This window comes from Triticum aestivum, chromosome 1D (genome assembly GCF_018294505.1).
Source record: "Triticum aestivum cultivar Chinese Spring chromosome 1D, IWGSC CS RefSeq v2.1, whole genome shotgun sequence".
In the NCBI taxonomy this organism is placed as follows: domain Eukaryota; kingdom Viridiplantae; phylum Streptophyta; class Magnoliopsida; order Poales; family Poaceae; genus Triticum; species Triticum aestivum.
The window spans coordinates 8,282,147-8,300,281 of record NC_057796.1 but is presented as its reverse complement, the minus strand read 5'-3'; the positions used below and the strand labels follow the sequence as shown (position 1 = coordinate 8,300,281).

General features: G+C 46.4%; 3 protein-coding genes across 3 annotated transcripts; 1 reads left to right on the top strand and 2 right to left on the bottom strand.

The window, feature by feature from the left end:
- Positions 1–599: 599 nt before the first annotated feature.
- On the bottom strand, positions 600–3,870 carry LOC123179865 (rust resistance kinase Lr10-like). The gene is made up of 3 exons (XM_044591762.1): positions 2,935–3,870; positions 2,091–2,114; positions 600–1,912 (listed from the first exon to the last, which is right to left on the bottom strand). Exons 1-3 carry the CDS (start codon positions 3,749–3,751, stop codon positions 840–842), a joined length of 1,914 nt encoding a protein of 637 aa, XP_044447697.1. The 5' UTR covers positions 3,752–3,870; the 3' UTR covers positions 600–839.
- A 166-nt stretch (positions 3,871–4,036) lies between these two features.
- LOC123179862 (rust resistance kinase Lr10-like) lies at positions 4,037–6,833 on the top strand. Its single transcript, XM_044591757.1, has 3 exons — positions 4,037–5,075; positions 5,216–5,436; positions 5,525–6,833. The coding sequence occupies exons 1-3, from the start codon at positions 4,288–4,290 to the stop codon at positions 6,649–6,651; spliced, it is 2,136 nt and encodes a 711-aa protein (XP_044447692.1). The 5' UTR covers positions 4,037–4,287; the 3' UTR covers positions 6,652–6,833.
- A 1,948-nt stretch (positions 6,834–8,781) lies between these two features.
- Positions 8,782–12,656, bottom strand: LOC123179861 (disease resistance protein RPM1). The gene is made up of 2 exons (XM_044591756.1): positions 9,755–12,656; positions 8,782–9,328 (listed from the first exon to the last, which is right to left on the bottom strand). The coding sequence occupies exon 1, from the start codon at positions 12,544–12,546 to the stop codon at positions 9,775–9,777; it is 2,772 nt and encodes a 923-aa protein (XP_044447691.1). The 5' UTR covers positions 12,547–12,656; the 3' UTR covers positions 8,782–9,328; positions 9,755–9,774.
- Between the last annotated feature and the right edge of the window lie 5,479 nt (positions 12,657–18,135).

Here is an 18,135-nt window from a genome sequence, read left to right as displayed (position 1 = left end):
AGTAAGTGAACCTGGATCACATTCACCTTGTGCTGGACAGGAAAAGCTCCGTCAGATATCACTTAAAGTCATAGATTCAAATAGCCCGCGAAATAGCCGCTATAACTGCGCTATAGCTGGCCGGGAGCCTCGCCGCTACGCTATGGCTGCTGCCGCAAAATCCCCCACAAATCCCTCTAAATGGCTCAACAATGAGCATAGAAATCATCTCTTCCACCAGAAAAATTTCCGCTATTTGCTGCGATTGCCCGCTATGGCGGCCGCTATAGCTGCTGGGAGAGGCCGCCGCAAAATCGTTTCTCCCGCGATTTTAATCTATGCTTAAAGTGCAAAGAGGAGATCCACTAATTGTCAGATGTGGACGGACTGCAATGCAGAGAAGTATGCGAGTGGAGATCGAATAAGGTAATCTGCCTATCTTGCAAATAAGTGAAGCTCCAATTGATGTGGATGTTTGATGTCATTTTATCGAATTGCAGATGAGATAAGTGAAACGAGTGAATGTGGATCACATTCACTTTGTGCTCCAAAGGACATCATAAGAGGAGATCTACTAACTGTCAGATGCAGAGAAATATGGGAGTGGAGGCAGAATAAGGTAATCAACAGAGTATTTGCTACTTTTGAAGATAAATATGGGTGTAGCTGTTAAAATACAAGTCCAATTGTGAATCTGCGTGTCTTGCAAACAACTAGTAGAGTACTATTACAATGGTAGTGACCAGTGATTATTCATACATCTCCAGACCTATTATATGGACTGAAAGTATAGAAATACAGTGTTGACAGAGCATGGTAGTCCCTGAATGTTGACAGAGTATGGTAGTCCCTGTTTTGATTTATGGCATAGGTTCATTTTCATATGAGACAAAAGGCTTCGGGGGCATCTGCAAACTCTGCAGCCTCCCCGTTAACATGTTCACGACCTTTGTCATCGACGGCCGGTTTCTCGGGTTCCACTGGATGCACCACAGTGCCACCATAGCCAGCTGGCTCACCTTGTCTTTCTCTTCTTGAGTCGTTTCCAAAGTAAGCGCCAACTCCTCCCCATTGATCACTTTCTCGTAGATCCACTCAGGGAGGTAAACATCGTCCTGGCTCCCGATTCTTGGGTCTGAATTCCTCCTCCCGCTCACCATTTCTAGCACTAGCATGCCGAAACTGTACACGTCTGACTTGTACGATACTCCCCCAAAGTTCCGTGAGTATAACTCTGGTGCAATATAGCCCATTGTGCCTCTTGCTGCTGTTAAGGTGACGATGCTTTGGTCCCTTGCACACAACTTGGCCAGGCCAAAGTCTGAGATCTTTGGATTGAAGTTGTAATCCAGCAAGATATTGTGAGGCTTGATGTCAAAGTGGAGGATGCGCTGGTTGCACCCTTGATGTAAGTACTCCATACCTCGGGCGATGCCTAAAGCAATATCTAGGAGCTTCTCTGGTACTAGAAGATTCTGAAAAATATTAGAGTCATCAGAGAATATGTATTTCTCTAGTGACTCATTAGGCATGAATTCATAAATAAGAGCCCGTCTCATTCCTTCGGAACAAAATCCCAGGAGGCGGACGATATTGGCATGGTGGATTAATCCGATGGTTGCAACTTCATTGATGAATGATTCTCCCTCTCCTGTAGAGTTCTCTAGCATCTTGACTGCCACAGGCACTCCATTTGGTAGCTCGCCTTTGTACACACTTCCAAATCCTCCCTGCCCTACTTTTTCTTTAAACCGTCGTGCCATCTTCTTAACTTCAGAGAAAGTGTACCTTGTCGGTTTTGATGTTCCATATGTTTTGAGAAACATTTCAACCTTCATATGTATCTCCGCATTATATCTTGTCTTGAGTGAAAGATAAAGCACAGTGGCCACCGTCAACAAAAGAACAACAAATGCAGCCACCGATGATGTAGCTGAATAAGCAAACAATACGTCATCAGCACATTGCACCAGGACTTAAATGCCGTTATTTAGTACTATTTGTTATGATAAGAGGATGCCAAGAGTCAGAGTAATAAGAATTTGTACAACAGAAAGCTTTTATTTTCTCCGTTATATTTTGAAGCTAAAAAGACTTGGTTGGAGCAGTACCTGCAATGACTTTGATACGTGAACCTGCAAATACCAAGAAAGAGAATGAGATAAGCAGAAAGAAATTATATTTACAAACAAATGTAGAACAGACAAATTGAGTGTTGTCTACCGTGGCTGCAGTACATTGCCCTAGTATATGAGGAACAAATATACCATGCTATTTATGGATGCCTTTTCTAGAAGAGAGAGAGAGAGAGAGAGAAAATCTGTCACAACTTATCAACCAAATTTCCTTTTTGGGGAAATTTGTATTGTTTTGGTGCTATTTATGATAGTGCCACTGGCCTATTAGTTTTTCTAACATTTTTGCCATGCATAGAACAGTTAGAGTCAACTTAAGGCCCTTTGACCGACTGGGCAACTTTTGTTCAGAAAATGCCTGCAGTCACATGCATCTGCACCCAGTGGCAGTCGGCTTTCTCCCTTACTCTGCTCCCCGCTCCCTCTAAACCTGCCCAAATTCCATCAATCCCAGCTTCCTGCGGTTGTAGCCATGCCAATGGTGGCTGCTCAAGCGCAGCAGGAGGTGCAGCCATGCATGTTAATTGACTAAAGAGTTCCGGATTATTTAAGGCCAGTAGTGTCTGATAGATGAACAAAACATATTTTTTTCCTGCTGGATTATTGCTCAGGTTTTTGTCCGGGTCCTTCAGTGTGATTTCTCGAGCAGGATTTGTGATGCTAATTTTGAAAAAAACTTAGTTGACCGAAAATCCCATGGAGATTCAAACACATGGAGCTGTAGACTACTGAGTAAATTGTAAAGTAAAATCATAATTGATTTCACAACTTTAGTACAGAATAAAACAGAATGATGTTATATATGGTTTTTGACTCATACCATGTGGGCCGGGCATGCAGAATTGTCTATCCCTTTGTGAGCTGAACGCGCAGCGTCCCCCACTGCGTTCACATTGCCTGCAAGTGTAACCATACCAATACACTGTCATCTCAGCAAAACTGAGGAGTCTCTCTGTGCTTTCCTTGAAGGACACTGGGAGCGTGTCTGACATTGGTTTGTCAAATATGTACATGGGTATCAGACCGCCACCGACACCATCTGAGAGTGGGACGACCTTGCAGTCCAACGGAAGAATAGACATGTCTTCATAACCATTCACCAAATAAAAGAAGTTTGTTGTGTTGCTAAGGCAGGAGACTGGGCCAGCAATCCCATCGGCAGCACCAGGTGCAAACTCTCTTGAACAGCGTACTAGGATAGAATTCCATCGGTAAAGACCTGGCATCTCATAGTTAATAACATCAGCCTGTGGAGATGATGAGCTTCTGGAGATGACAGGCTTCTGCTGTAGCACGAAACAAGGGTCTACAAGCGGGATGAGCTTCATGGAAGAACGTCCGTAATCTATGGCGCTGACATTGTACGGGCCAAGAACTGGGTGAAAAAGGATGGTGTCTCGCCCAGAGCATGCTAACTTCCTGGTTGATCTACCGGCACATCCACATGATGCTGTTGCTGCTGCTGATGTATTGCTGGATTCAAGGCAGAAAGGAAACCTGACCTCTGGGCCATCTTGGCTGCACTGGGACGGTGGGCAGTATTTGAAGAAATCTTGATCATCCCATGCCGTGGCCAAGTAGATTCCTTGGTTGATCAGAGGCAGCAGCAGGAGGGCTATGACAAGTAATTTACTCATCTTTCTGTGCTTCTGCAACCGAGGGGGAGAAGATGTGGCAAGTAGCCAATAAAGAAGGCAGTCGGAGTTGTGCTCTATGGATAGTTATGCCTGAGGAGTAGATTTCAAATGCTAACACCTATCATGTTCTAGTGGTTTGAGTGTGATTGCAGACTTGCTTCTGTCCAGTCCCTTGTGGCATGAGCAATAAATTTGTTTTGATTGGCATTTTGCATTTCGTGGAAATTCTTTGATACTGTCATTGTCATGGGACAGAAGACTTCAAGCCTCGAGTCGTCTTTTGTTCCTAGCTACACAATGGGAGAGAAATATCTTCCTCTACTTAACAGAAGACTTCGACTGGGTCGTCTTCTGTTCCTAGCTACACAATTGAGAGAATATCTTCCTCTTTCACATGTCGTGTATATACCAATGAAGTCATATTAGTATATACAGCTGGATATGATCAACTAGTTGATGCCGATCCCTTCCCCTCCTTAGTACTCTCAACAGAACAAACCAGGATATCTAGTCCATAGTGCATCTGTGAAGCTTTCATGGGGAACCCTGGTGCATTTCATCATTCTATTACCCTACAATCCTTCACTGTCTTCTTCCTTCTTGCTGTTTTTGTAGCAGATTATCATGTCCAGGGAGGAGATGATGGATGCTCACTGTTCTCCTGTGGATATCTCCGAGACATATCATATCCTTTCCGTCGGCGAGGTGATCCTCATGAGTGCGGTGTTGAAGAATACGAGCTGGGTTGCACCAGTAGCAAGGCTACGATTCACATCAACACGGGAACATACTATGTGACTGCCATCAACTACACTGGTTCCTACTTCTGGGTCATGGATACCAACTTCAATACCAGTAGCAGTTGCCCTCTTCCACTGTGGAATCACCTTCCTTACAGTGGATCTGGCACAACTGATTCAGGAGAGCACGGCACAACTGATTCAGCCTCACCTGTCTTTCAGTATTTGGCCACTCAAAGCGACTACATAGCATGTTTTGCTAATTGTTCACGAGCAGTAACAAATAGTAGTGCATACAAGCCCGTTGCTTGCCTGAGTGCCAAAAATTCACATGTTTATGTCTGGGTGTCTCCTTACAGTTGTGCGGTTGAAGATCTTGGACCTTACTGTGGATACCTCGGAGAGATTCCATTTGGTGACAAGTATCCTTCTGATTGGCGACAGCTACATAATGCAAGTTATGCAGATATCACACAATTCATAAGTAAGGGGTTTACTGTCCAATTTCCTGTGGACACCATGGGGCCTTCTACTTCTGTGATGTTAAGAAAGGACATCAATTTATGCCTCAACAATTCAATCAGGTGATCACCCTGTTGTTCCATTTCCTCCCGAGTTTAGTTTCTCACCTCCCTATTCTCTTGAAGAATTGACTTGGGGCTGTTAAGCCAACCTGACGGTGGCAGCCTGCATTATAATTTATTTTCAATTGTATCATTTGCAGCTACTTCAAGGAGCAAATATCTGGCACAAGCATTGTTAATTGGACTCATGCTATTTTCTGGAGTGAGGTGCACTTCTTAGAATGCATGATCACTGGGAGCTCTAACGATGATTACTACCCCACAACTCGGAGCTCTAACTATGATTACTACGCCACAATAAAGTTGTGTTTGATTACTGCAACCTTAGTATCTGCTATTGCTATCCCCCAGTTCTTTTTTGGTACGTGAGAATTGTATACACATTTGACGTTCGAAAAAGAATTTACATTCTTTTAACTTATGTCCATATCTGTCGACTTGTTGTGCAGTACTGTGCAGGTTCTTGTTGGCACCCCTGGCTGTATGGATATTCCTAGCCTACAAGTACATGAAAACAAGGATCATAATTGATGCAGTTGAGAAGTTCCTCAGGATTCAACAAATGATTGGCCCGGCGAGGTACTCCTACACAGATATAGTTGCAGTCACAAGCCATTTCAGAGATAAATTGGGCCAAGGGGGCTACGGCTCTGTGTACAAGGGTGTGCTTCTTCCAGGCGGTGTCCATGTCGCCGTGAAGATGCTAGAGGGCAACTCAAACTGCAATGGAGAAGATTTCATCAGCGAGGTCTCCACCATCGGCAGGATCCACCATGTCAACGTTGTGCGTTTGGTGGGGTTCTGCTCGGAGGAAATGCGAAGGGCCTTAGTCTACGAGTACATGCCCAATGGTTCTCTGGACAAGTACATCTTCTCTACCGAGAAGAGCTTCTCATGGGACAAGCTCAACGAGATCGCTCTAGGCATTGCCAGGGGGATCAACTACCTACACCAGGGGTGCGACATGCAGATTCTACACTTTGATATCAAGCCGCACAACATCCTTCTCGACAGCAATTTCGTCCCGAAGGTCGCCGATTTCGGACTCGCCAAACTGTACCCAAGGGGCGACAGTTTCGTGCCTTTGAGCGCCATGCGGGGAACCGTCGGCTACGTAGCTCCTGAGATGATATCCCGGAGCTTCGGCGTCATATCCAGCAAGTCCAATGTGTACAGCTTCGGGATGTTGCTGCTGGAGATGGCCGGCGGGAGAAGGAACGCTGATCCAAACATGGGGTCCTCAAGCCAGGCGTACTACCCGTCATGGGTGTACGACCAGCTGACTCAGGAAGAAGCGGGCGAGATATCTCCAGTTGCTGCCGACATGCACGAGCTAGAGAAGAAGTTGTGTGTTGTCGGACTATGGTGTATTCAGATGAGGTCTCGTGATTGGCCAACTATGGGCGAGGTCATAGAGATTCTGGAGGCCGGGGCTGATGGCCTGCAGATGCCTTCAAGGCCATTTTTCTGCGACGAAGGGCACATCCATGTGGAGGACTCTTACCAGTTCACTTCCGAGCTGACGGCAGTCTCGGAGGAGGAATTTAGTGCGGTGTCAGAGGAAGATGATGTGTGAGGTATACATACAATGTGTGGTATTAATTTATTATGTATCTATGTATATGTATGTATCATGGAGTGATGCACTTATCTGTAAAAGTTATGGTTGTAACTGTACCAACCCTGTATAAATGCTTTGTACAAACTGCCTTGCTTGCTGTGCGGAGCAACTTCAAATAAGTTTGAAATGTTACATCAGTTTATTTGTTTGTTCACTGCTCTTGATAAATTCCGATGGAAAATATTGCTCCAACAGTTAATTCTTGATACAGATAAATTTGTGAGAGGTGACAAAAGGCCCCCTTTTTCTTGTCGAGAAACATTTTTAGAGAAAAATTGCATTTCATTCTGCTGTCAGTAACATGCATTATGGATGAGCATTGTTGCCGATAAACATTCTGATTCCGGTGCGACAGATAAGGCAAGTTTTTGTTTTTGTTTTGCTGGATAACAGAAGCACAACTCAGCTCCCCAATTTTTATTTTTTCTTGAAACGGACTCAGCTCCCCAATTTCATCACCTTGTTCATTGAAATACAGTTTTAGTTTACAGCAACATCTCTCCTGCAGGTTGACTAATCTCTCATGAACAAAGTTAAGCATGCCAAAAAACTAGCTAGGCAAGAGAAATTCACACATATTTGAATTGTTGCATAGCCTGTCATATTCCCTCCTTCAGGTCTGCGCACTGCCAAGCACACAAACGTATGGTTGTTTTTCTTCTTTGCAGCTAAAAAATTGTCGCAGTCATGGAAATACTGCTGATCTACTGGTTGATTTAATGGAACCCTGTGCCGTGTTGTTGTGGTTGCATATACTTGCTGCAACCCAGTCCTGTCAAATGCCACTTGTGCGTGCAACAAGGGCCGCCGTGTGGAAATTCAAGCAACAATGACATTGCCTGCCTGGAGATGGAATGTGTGGGCACTGTTGTTACCCAGCAGATGGGGCAGAAGAGTAAACAAAGTCTTTTGTTCCAACTCCAGCGATTCTGATGTATGGTCCAGCGATTCTGATGTATGGTCCTATAATATGCTGGGACTGAAACTGACTCTGTTCCAACATATTCGAAGTTCTAGGTTTGCCTTAAGTTAAACCTCTTTAAATTTGACCAATTATGTAGAAAAATATACCAACATCTACAACACAAAATTAACTTCATTAGATTCATCATAACATAGATATTAGCAATTTTTTCTATAAAGTTGGTCAAACTAGTTTGACTTAGGACAAACTTAGAACTGCAAATATTTTAGAACAGCGGGAGTCAAAGTTATGGTTGTAATTGTACCGACCCAGTATAAATGCTTTGTACAAGCTGCCTTTCTTGCTGTGCAGGGCAACTTTAAATAAGTTTTAAGCCTTACGTCAATCTATTTGTTTGTTCATTGTTCTCGATACAAATTCTAACGGAAAATATTGCTTGAAAAATAAACTCTCTATACAAATAGGTTTTTGAGAGGTGACAAAAGAACGCCTTTTTCTTGTTGAGAAACATTTTCAGAGAATTTCTTTTCTTTCATTCTGCTAGCAGTAACATACATTTTATGGATGAACATTGTAATGGAACCCCCTGCCTTGTTGTAGTGGATGCATGGACTTGGCGCAATCCAGTCCTGTCAAATGGTACTTGTGTGTGCGACAAGGGGTGCCGTTGCAGCATGGAAGTTCTAGTAACACTGACGTTGCAATGTCTGAAGAATGTGTGGACACTGTCTGTTACCCAGTAGACGGGGCAGAAAAATCTAGTGTTCTAGCTGCAGCAATGCTGAATGTGGCCCTGTGATACGTTACCCTAAGACTGAAGCTACTAGCAAGTGGCAGCCCCTGTCGCAAACTGCCTTGCTGGTCATGCACTTGTTATTGCAGAAAAAATACAGTAATTTCAGTCAAGTTCAACATATATATGGCTGTTTGTTTGTTTATTTATTTATTACTCTTATATTCAAATTTCGGTCAAAATATATATCTGAACCACTCGGCCCATTCATTTGGAAGGAAGGTTTTTTCCCTGTGATGTGGCAGATGAGAAAAAGGGCACCTCTATTCCTTATTGTAGAAACAAATAACTGTATAGACAACTTTGTGTTCCTTTTCTCAGAAAAACAGAGGAACTTTGCATTACTGGGTGAACAATTCAATCAACATCACTGGGAAGCTAATTTACACACATTCCATTTCCAATACAACAAATAAGACCTCCCAAAAAATAACATTGAATTGCATAATTCAAGATTGGGTTTCCAGAAGCAGAGTTCACCATGCTCTCATGATCAGAGTTCACCACGACTGCTGAATAATGAGGAATAGATACTTGTATTGCTCACTAATGAAAAGCTCACAAGAGGGATCAGCGAAGAAGCAGCATTACTCCAACTGACTGATGAGTAGCTACGCAGCTGACTGATGAGTAGAATACGCGCTTGTATGCAGACATGATGAAGAAAGTAGCTACGCAGCTGACTGATGAGTAGAATACTCATTTCATACATCATAATGTGGAAGAAGACGACATGCAATGAGATTGTTGCAGAGCCTTTCATGTTCTCCCCTTTAGGATTGCGCACCACCAAGTATGCATGCCGACTCATAGTTCTTTTTCTTCTTCGCAGCTAAGAAATCATCCCATTCAAGGAGATATAAACTTAAGAGCGATGACAAGGAGACACTGGAGCTTGCGTCGCGGTGCAGAATCTGGTAATAATTTCAAATTGAGTCAGTCAGTCAAGGGAGTGAATGAATCTCTTTCCGGTCAAAAAGAGAAGTGGATGAATCTCTTTATCTTTACAAAAGCTACTTAATAGAGTAGTCGACTCAGCCACTTAATTTAGGATATCTAGTCAAGTATGAAAGACTGAACATCCACATAGGAAAAACTACAGGATCGGTTACTTGTTTCTATGATCGGCCTTACCATTTCTGCCCTATGGGGTCAGGTGACGATACACATGAACATGCAGAAAGACCATGTTAAATTTAGTTGATTAAGATCGTAACAAATTCACACCACTAGGAGCTACTAGTTGCTTTAATTCTGCCATTATATGACCAGGTTCGTAAAAAAAAAAAATACTGTGTGTATATGCACAAAAGAGTGGAGAAGAAACACCAAACACTAACCTTGGAGCGGTGACGATGTGTCACCTAATCCTTTCGACAAGTCCTTTCTGCGTCAGGGCAACTGTAACATTCCTTATGTGCCTAATCTTCACTATATCTTCTTTGAGTTCATCTGAATCTCTCTCCTGCCGGAGCTTCTCTATCAGCTCTTCTGAAGTGTCTATCAGAACTAATTTCTCAAGGCCTGCAAGGTGTTCGATGCCATCAGGAAGAAACCTTAGGTCAGGACAGTCTCCGAACCATAGCTCAACGAGGTCTTGCATCGCGCCCTTCTCTATTCTAACTTGGCTGAGCTGTGCTGCGCCCCATATCCCTAGACGCCGAAGTTTTGGAAAGGACCCTGTGTAAAATTCCAACCGCTTCCCTTCAAAAGCCTTTCTTAGCAGAAGAGAGCGTAGACCATGTAACACGTGCAGACAGGAAAAGGCTTCCTCATCAATATTGGAGAATTCCAGTTGCAACCGAGTGAGGCTATTAAGGTGTGACAAAGAAGAGAAAAGCTGGGGCATGGATGTTTTTTCTAGCTGCCCTCGTAAAGAAAGCCAAGAAAGGGTCTGAGGTAAATGTAGCCCTTCCAGCCGCAACACCTCATTCTCAGCTGCAGCATCAATTTCGAGATGAACAAGATGACTCATTTTGGTGATAGCATTGCTCAAGTAAGCAGAGTGTTCACTCTGAACGTTGCACACATCGAATGTTCTTAGCTCTGTCAAAGCTGCAGCTTCATGCAGAAACTCTGGAGTGGCTCTGACGGACTGAAGAGCATGCAGTCCTGCCAAGTGCTGCATGCCCTTAGGCACCTTGACTCCACGTATGGAGTCCTTCGAAGTACCAGCATAGAGGTATCTCAACTTTTGAAGTTTTACAACACTATTTGGCAAGTACGTCAGTTTAGAATCATAAGCATCCAAGACTTGTAAATTTTGTAACCTCCCCACTGCTGCAGGCATGCTTTCGATCTTGGTATCTCTAAGACCCAAATAACGGAGATTAAACAAGTCAAATACCTCATTGGGGAGCATTTTGATATGAGTACCTTGCAGATCCAATGTCGAAAGCAAACTCGAAGATGTTAGGATCGGCTTCAGCAAATCAATATCAATATAGCTCTCGAAAACATGGAGTGCACGTAGCTGTGTTGCACCAGATAGGCTCAGTTGTTCAATGTTTCCTCCCAGGACTGATATGCGACGTGCACCCTCTATAGAGAATACCCCAGTACCACCAGAGCCATTATAAACATTACCAAAGCATTCCTCCTTGGCTTTGTTGAGGGCAAGAAGCCGGATGACATCATGCATCCGACATTGTTTCAGTCGTCCGGCAAAATTCCTTTCCACTACCTGCAGTAGGCTTCGGTTCACAAGCTCGGCCAAATATCCCTCTGCCACTTCCTCCAATGTTTTGCTCTCATCTTTTTCCGTGATAAACCCTGCTGTGATCCACTGTCTCATTGTCTTCCTCCTCTTTAATATATAATCTTCTGGGGACAATGCACAGTGTAGGAAACAATTCTTCAAATCAAACGGAAGGTCCTCCAAGCTGACCTTTAGGATCAAATGAGCATCAGGGATCACATCTTTCACCAACTGTGAATCCAAACCCCTGTACACATCCTCCCATTCAGCGGAAGTTGGGAGTTTCCGGGAGAGTAGGCGGCCAATGCATGTAATAGCAATAGGCAAACCTTGACACTTTGCTATGAACTTCCAAGCCAATTTCTGCAACTCCAACGGGCCCTCTTTGTCATCAGCATCCTCAAAGGCTCCTTTGCAAAACAACAGCCAGGAGTGATGTGCTTGTAGTGGTTTCAAGTGAATTTCATATGCAGACTCCCTAGTTGCCAACACTGTCTGCTTTCTTGATGTCATAACAACTCGGCCGGTACTGTTAGATGTTGGGAAGACATCCCTTATCTCCAACCACAAGCGCTCTGCCCAAACATCATCCAGGACCAAGATGTACCTTTTACCTTGAAGGCAGTTCTGGATGGACCTTGCTACACCTCTCATCTCAGTGTTGGCGACGTCGACTGTGATGCCGAACTGGGCGGCGATCTTCTTCAGGACATCCTCGGTACGGTAACTCTCGGACACAGTTACCCACGCCGCAGCGTCGAAGTCCTCTTTCACGGTGTTGTACACATGATCAACAAGAGTGGTTTTACCAACACCAGGCATCCCCCACACCATGGTGACTTTGTTGCTGCTCAGTTCCGGACCATCACCACCGCCAGAGCCGCCGGTCAGCCACCGTATCAACCTCTCTTTGTTCTCCTCGATCCCCACAAGGTCCTCGTCCCTGGTGAAGTGCAAAGCTTGACCTTGATTTGTCGATCTGGCAGCAGAAGCAGATCTGCCGGTGACGGCGTAATCCCTCTTCCTCCGATTAGCATCCTGCAGCTGGGCTTCGATTTCTTGGAGCTTGGCTGCCAGGCGGCGCCAGGTCTTGATATGCTTGAGCCGCTTCTTCATCTTGCCGCCGAACCCTCCGTGCTTGCAGTCCTCCAGCTTGTAGGTGAACTCGTCGACGACGTCCTCGATCTGGAAGGCCAGGCCCCTGACCTCGCCGACGAAGATAGCGGTGGTCTTGTCGGTGTCCTTGAACCGCTCTGCCTCCTGCAGGTAGGCTTGCATGCTCTCCAGCTCCGCCTTGGACTGGCGGATCTTGGCGAAGAGACCCCTCAGGGCCGCAGCTTCCTTGCACAGCAGCGCCCCGCCGTAGGTCGCCGCCTCTTTCGCCAGTGCCCCACCGAGCGTCACCACCAGCTGCCCGACAACAGCCTCCGCCATGGTTCTTGGAGATTTTTTTTCTCGTCTGAGATGATTGATGGTTGTTGAGGCCTTGAGATGATTCGCTTTCAACAGCCTACGCCATGGTCGTTGAGGCTTTAAGCTATTTTGACATGATTGAGCTCACGAGTCCCAAGTGGATGTTTTTAAACGCACGCAAAACCAGGGTGTGGTCAGGACTAATGGCGTGCCAGATCTCAATTGATACCGATACACAAGTTGCACTTTGTTTTTTTGCAATTTGGTACTCCCGCCCACTGGTTTACTCTCTCTCTCTCTCTCTCTCTCTCTCTCTCTCTCTCTCTCTCTCTCTCTCTCTCTCTCTCTCTCTCTCTCTCTCTCTCTGTGTCTTTCTGCTCTGCATCCGATTCTCTCTTCTCTCGCTCCCTCTAAACAAAATCCATGCATCTTTTCCATTTGATAATTAATCTATATGATTGATATATTTCAAACCAAAATTCTATTTTTCCATCCAAGGAATCCCATATGGGCTTTTCGCAAGGACTTGCATACAGTATAGGCGGTGTTACAAAATTTACATACATGATTCAAATGCAAGTGCCGCAAACCCCTTTGTCGTTTATGTAAGAATCCTCCTTGGATGCACACATCTTAATTCGAGTTTAATTCTCCCCGTAACCTGTACGCTTGCATTGACTCGAAACATGCATGGAGTGTGGCCTACTCCTCCTTGGAGCGCTCTCTCTTTCTCTCTTGCCGAGAGTAGCTAGACCTAGAAGGGCATAAACAACGCAAAGAGCGCTAACAGCCGGGTGACAACAACTGGCTTTAACTAAACCTCCACATGCCGCCCAATGGGCTATGTGGTGATGCCGGCACCAATGAACAGCAAACATGTCCTGGTGGGAACTCAACTGCCAGCTAGCTGAGTTTAGATCTGACCCCGATCGGGGCGACGCGCTGCAAACAGCTAGTACTCTTTCCGGTCTTTTTTATTCTGCATATAAGTTTTGTCCGATTTCAAAGTATCTCTATTTTGATCAAACTTGTAGAAAAAGGTATCAACATTCACAATGAAAAATTAATATTGTTAGATTCGTTACGAAATGTAGTTTCATACAATATATATTAGATATTATAGATGTTGATATTTTTTAAAAATAAATTTGGTCAAACTTTGCAAAGTTTGATTTGGCACAAATCTAATACTCGGAGTAAAAAGGATCAGAGGGAGTAGTAGTACAATAGTAGATTAATTAGCTTACGATGCATCCAAAACGCACATCTTTTGAACAACGCCCCATGCATGCGCAACAATGCTGGCCCCTCGTGGATGCACGTGGTCGCCACCTTCATCAACAAGACGACATTCGAGCAGAAAAACAAAAGAAGATGCCATGACAGTAAATTTCGATCCATGTTTTGTTACATCAATTCAAAAGCACATTACCAGTCTCAACCACATACCATAGAAAAAAAGGATGATGCATGGGAAAGTCGAGCATTGATATAATACCGATAGACTAAAAACAATGAAAATGAGCGATATTAATTGAGAAGAGACTAAACACTATATATAAAATTTTCATATCACCAAGCCAGTGTTTGTGTATCCTCCATGCGTCACATTATAAGTGTGAAGCATTTATGCACAACACAAAAATCACGATTAAATTACAGTGCATATTTTTTTTTCATATAAACTAACTGTGGCGACTTTGTCAATTTTAAAATGATGTGCTGACTCAGTCTCTTAAAGGTGCTCATAAAAGTACACATGCTGAAAAACTCAAAAGATGGATCAGCAAAATAGCGCTGCCACTCCTGAAATTGGCCGCATCAGGTGCGTGCGTACATGCAGATGCAGGCATGCTGAAGCTTGCGTAACAATGCCAGAGAGTAGCTAGGCAACAAAAACTAGCACTAACTGATGACGCTACACCCGCACGCACGCTGTACCCGGCGGCTCCAGCGCAGGCTTCTCCGGGGCTGCATATCGTCTACTCGCCATCGACCAGATCTGACACCATCGTCCACACGGACGACGCGGAGCCGAGCTACATCCGTCTCCATCATCCTGCCCCAAAAGCTGCTGTCCGATCCGATCGGCCACCCGCGCATGAGCAGAACAACGGCTGAGCGAATTCCACTGGCGAGAGGCCCAGCGCATGGCACGGATCACGGGAGGGTTGTTTCCCCAACTCCATCGACTCCAGCGCGCGCTCTACGACCACGACCCACGACACCGAGATGTACACCAAGCCGGCCTGCACCTGCCTACCACGCCTGTGTAGTGTGCACCAGTTATTCTTCATCGAGCGAGCGACATCGTCTACACCCATCGATCTGCATCGACACAACATCAAGCTGTACGAGTACATCACGCCAAAGAAAAATCTTCGTCGAGCATGTCCACGAGAAGCGACTATGACATGCATCATCCACGATGACTACACTGTCGACCACTGCTACATCATCATGACCGGCTACCTCGACATCGACATTAATGGCTTGGTCTACAACAACACATCGGCAACAACTCCAGTTAACAGCATGCACGCCACTCCCGCTGTGACTGCGGGAGGGAAGGCACCAGAAGGGCACGTAGTCACCGCCCTAGGTGCTGACCCATCAGAAACGCAGTTGATGACGGCGGAGCGGAGAAGACGACGGAAGCAGAAGAGTTCAAATTCAGTCGCCATCGTCGGCCTCAGTCCCGCTACGATTGAGTTGGAATGTTAGAAGTATAATTATGTTTAAGTGAGGGTTCCTCCCCCCGCCCCCGCCGCCGCAGCCGGCCGCGCGCGCCCCGCCTCCCTCCCCCCTCCCCCGTGTTCCCGTCCGCTCGCTCGCCCCCCCCCCCCCGAGCGACGGGTGGGCCCCTGCCGCTCCCTCTCCTCCGGCCCCCTCCACATCCCTCTCCCTTCCCGCCGCCGCCGGTTGGGTCCGCCCGGCCTTGCCCACGCGGCGCTGGCGGCGGCGGGCCGTCGCTTCCCCGCACGCACATGGGGAGGGCTCCCGATGGCGGCGGTGCAGCTCGGCCGGCTGCGGTGTGGCTCGGCGGCGGGATTCCGGCGGGCTTCGAGGTCCTTGGTGCGGCGGCGCGGTCGTTGGCCGCGGGGCGGCGTGGCGGTGCTGGTGGCCAGCGGCGCCCGCGCGGCCTAGATCTGGACCCTTTTGGGGTCCATCTGGGCTAAGGCGGGCCGGCGACTCGGTGCGCGGGGACACTGCTCCCTGGTTGGTGGCGAGGAGGCGGTGGTCTGCGGGCGGTGGCAGCTTCGACCGGCGAGCTGCAGCGTGACGGCAGGGGCTGTCCAGACCCTTTTGGGTCCGGCCAGGCCTCGGTGCCTGGCAGGCCCCTTGTCCGTGCGTCCGGTCAGCTCCGCGGCGGCGGTGGTGGTTGTCCCCTCACGTCGGTGATGTTGCGGATGCCCCCGAGGCCACTATTGTTGGGGAACATAGTAATTTCAAAAAATTTCCTACGCACACGCAAGATCATGGTGATGCATAGCAACGAGAGGGGAGAGTGTTGTCCACGTACCCACGTAGACCGAAAGCGGAAGCGTTGGCACAACGCGGTTGATGTAGTCGTACGTCTTCACGATCCGACCGATCCAAGTACTGAACGCACGTCACCTCCGAGTTCAGCACACGTTCAGCTCCGTCCCGCGAGCTTCGATCCAGCAAAGCTTCGCCGGAGAGTTTCGTCACCACGACGGCGTGATGATGGTGATGATGATGCTACCGACGCAGGGCTTTGCCTAAGCACCTCTACGATATGATCGAGGTGGATTATGGTGGAGGGGGCACCGCACACGGCTGGGAGAGATCAACATATCAACTTGTGTGTCTAGAGGTGCCCCCTGCCCCCATATATATAAAGGAGCAAGGGGGAGGCCGTCCGGCCCCTTGTGGGCGCGCCAGGAGGAGTCCTCCTCCTCCTAGTAGGAGTAGGACGAGTAGGACTCCCCTCTTTCCTACTCCTACTATGAGGGGGAAAGGAAGGGGGAGAGGGAGAAGGAAAGGGGGGCGCCGCCCCCCCTCCTAATCCAATTCGGACCAGAGGGGGAGGGGCGCGCGGCCTGCCCTAGGCCAGCCCTCTCTCTCTCCACTAAGGCCTGCTACCTCTTGAGCACTGCGTTGGTTTTCCTTTGAAGAGGAAAGGGTGATGCAGTAAAGTAGCGCAAGTATTTCCCTCAGTTTTTGAGAACCAAGGTATCAATCCAGTAGGAGATCATGCACAAGTCCCGCGCACCTACACAAACAAATAAAAACCTCGCAACCAAAGCGAAAAGGGGTTGTCAATCCCTTCACGGTCACTCACGAGAATGAGATCTGATAGATATGGTAAGATAATATTTTTGGTATTTTTATGATAAAGATGCAAAGTAAAATAAACGGCAATAAAAATAACTAAGTGTCGAAAGATTAATATGATGGAGAATAGACCCGGGGGCCATAGGTTTCACTAGTGGCTTCTCTCAAGAGCATAAGTATTACGGTGGGTGAACAAATTACTGTCGAGCAATTGATAGAATTGAGCATAGTTATGAGAATATCTAGGTATGATCATGTATATAGGCATCACGACAAGTAGACCGAAACGATTCTGCATCTACTACTATTACTCCACACATCGACCGATATCTATTATGCATCTAGAGTATTAAGTTCATAAGAACAGAGTAATGCTTTAAGTAAGATGACATGATGTAGAGGGATAAACTCATGCAATATGATATAAACCCCATCTTGTTATCCTCGATGGCAACAATACAATACGTGTCGTTTCCCCTACTGTCACTGGGATCGAGCACCACAAGATTGAACCCAAAGCTAAGCACTTCTCCCATTGCAAGAAAGTTCAATCTAGTAGGCCAAACCAAACTGATAATTCGAAGAGACTTGCAAAGATAACCAATCATACATAAAAGAATTCAGAGAAGATTCAAATATTGTTCATAGATAATTTTGACCATAAACCCAAAATTCATCGGTCTCGACAAACACACCGCAAAAGAAGAGTTACATCAAATAGATCTCCAAGAGAATCGAGGAGAACTTTGTATTGAGATCCAAAGAGAGAGAAGAAGCCATCTAGCTAATAACTATGGACCCGAAGGTCTGAGGTAAACTACTCACACATCATCGGAGAGGCTATGGTGTTGATGTAGAAGCCCTCCGTGATCAATGCCCCCTCCTGCAGGATGCCAGAAAAGGCCCCAAGATGGGATCTCACGGGTACAGAAGGTTGCGGCGGTGGAACTAGGTTTTCGTGCATGCTTCTGATGGTTTGGGGGTACGTAGGTATATATAGGAGGAAAAAATACGTCGGTGGAGCAACGTGGGCCCCACGAGGGTGGAGGGCGTGCCTGGGGGGGTAGGCACACCCCCTGCCTCGTGCTCTCCTCGTTGATTGCTTTACGTAGACTCCAAGTCCTCTGGATGACGTCTGTTCCGAAAATCACGTTCCCGAAGGTTTCATTCCGTTTGGACTCCGTTTGATATTCTTTTTCTGCGAAACACTGAAATAGGCAAAAAAATAGCAATTTAGACTGGGCCTCCGGTTAATAGGTTAGTCCCAAAACTAATATAGAAGTGTATAATAAAGCCCATTAAACATCCAAA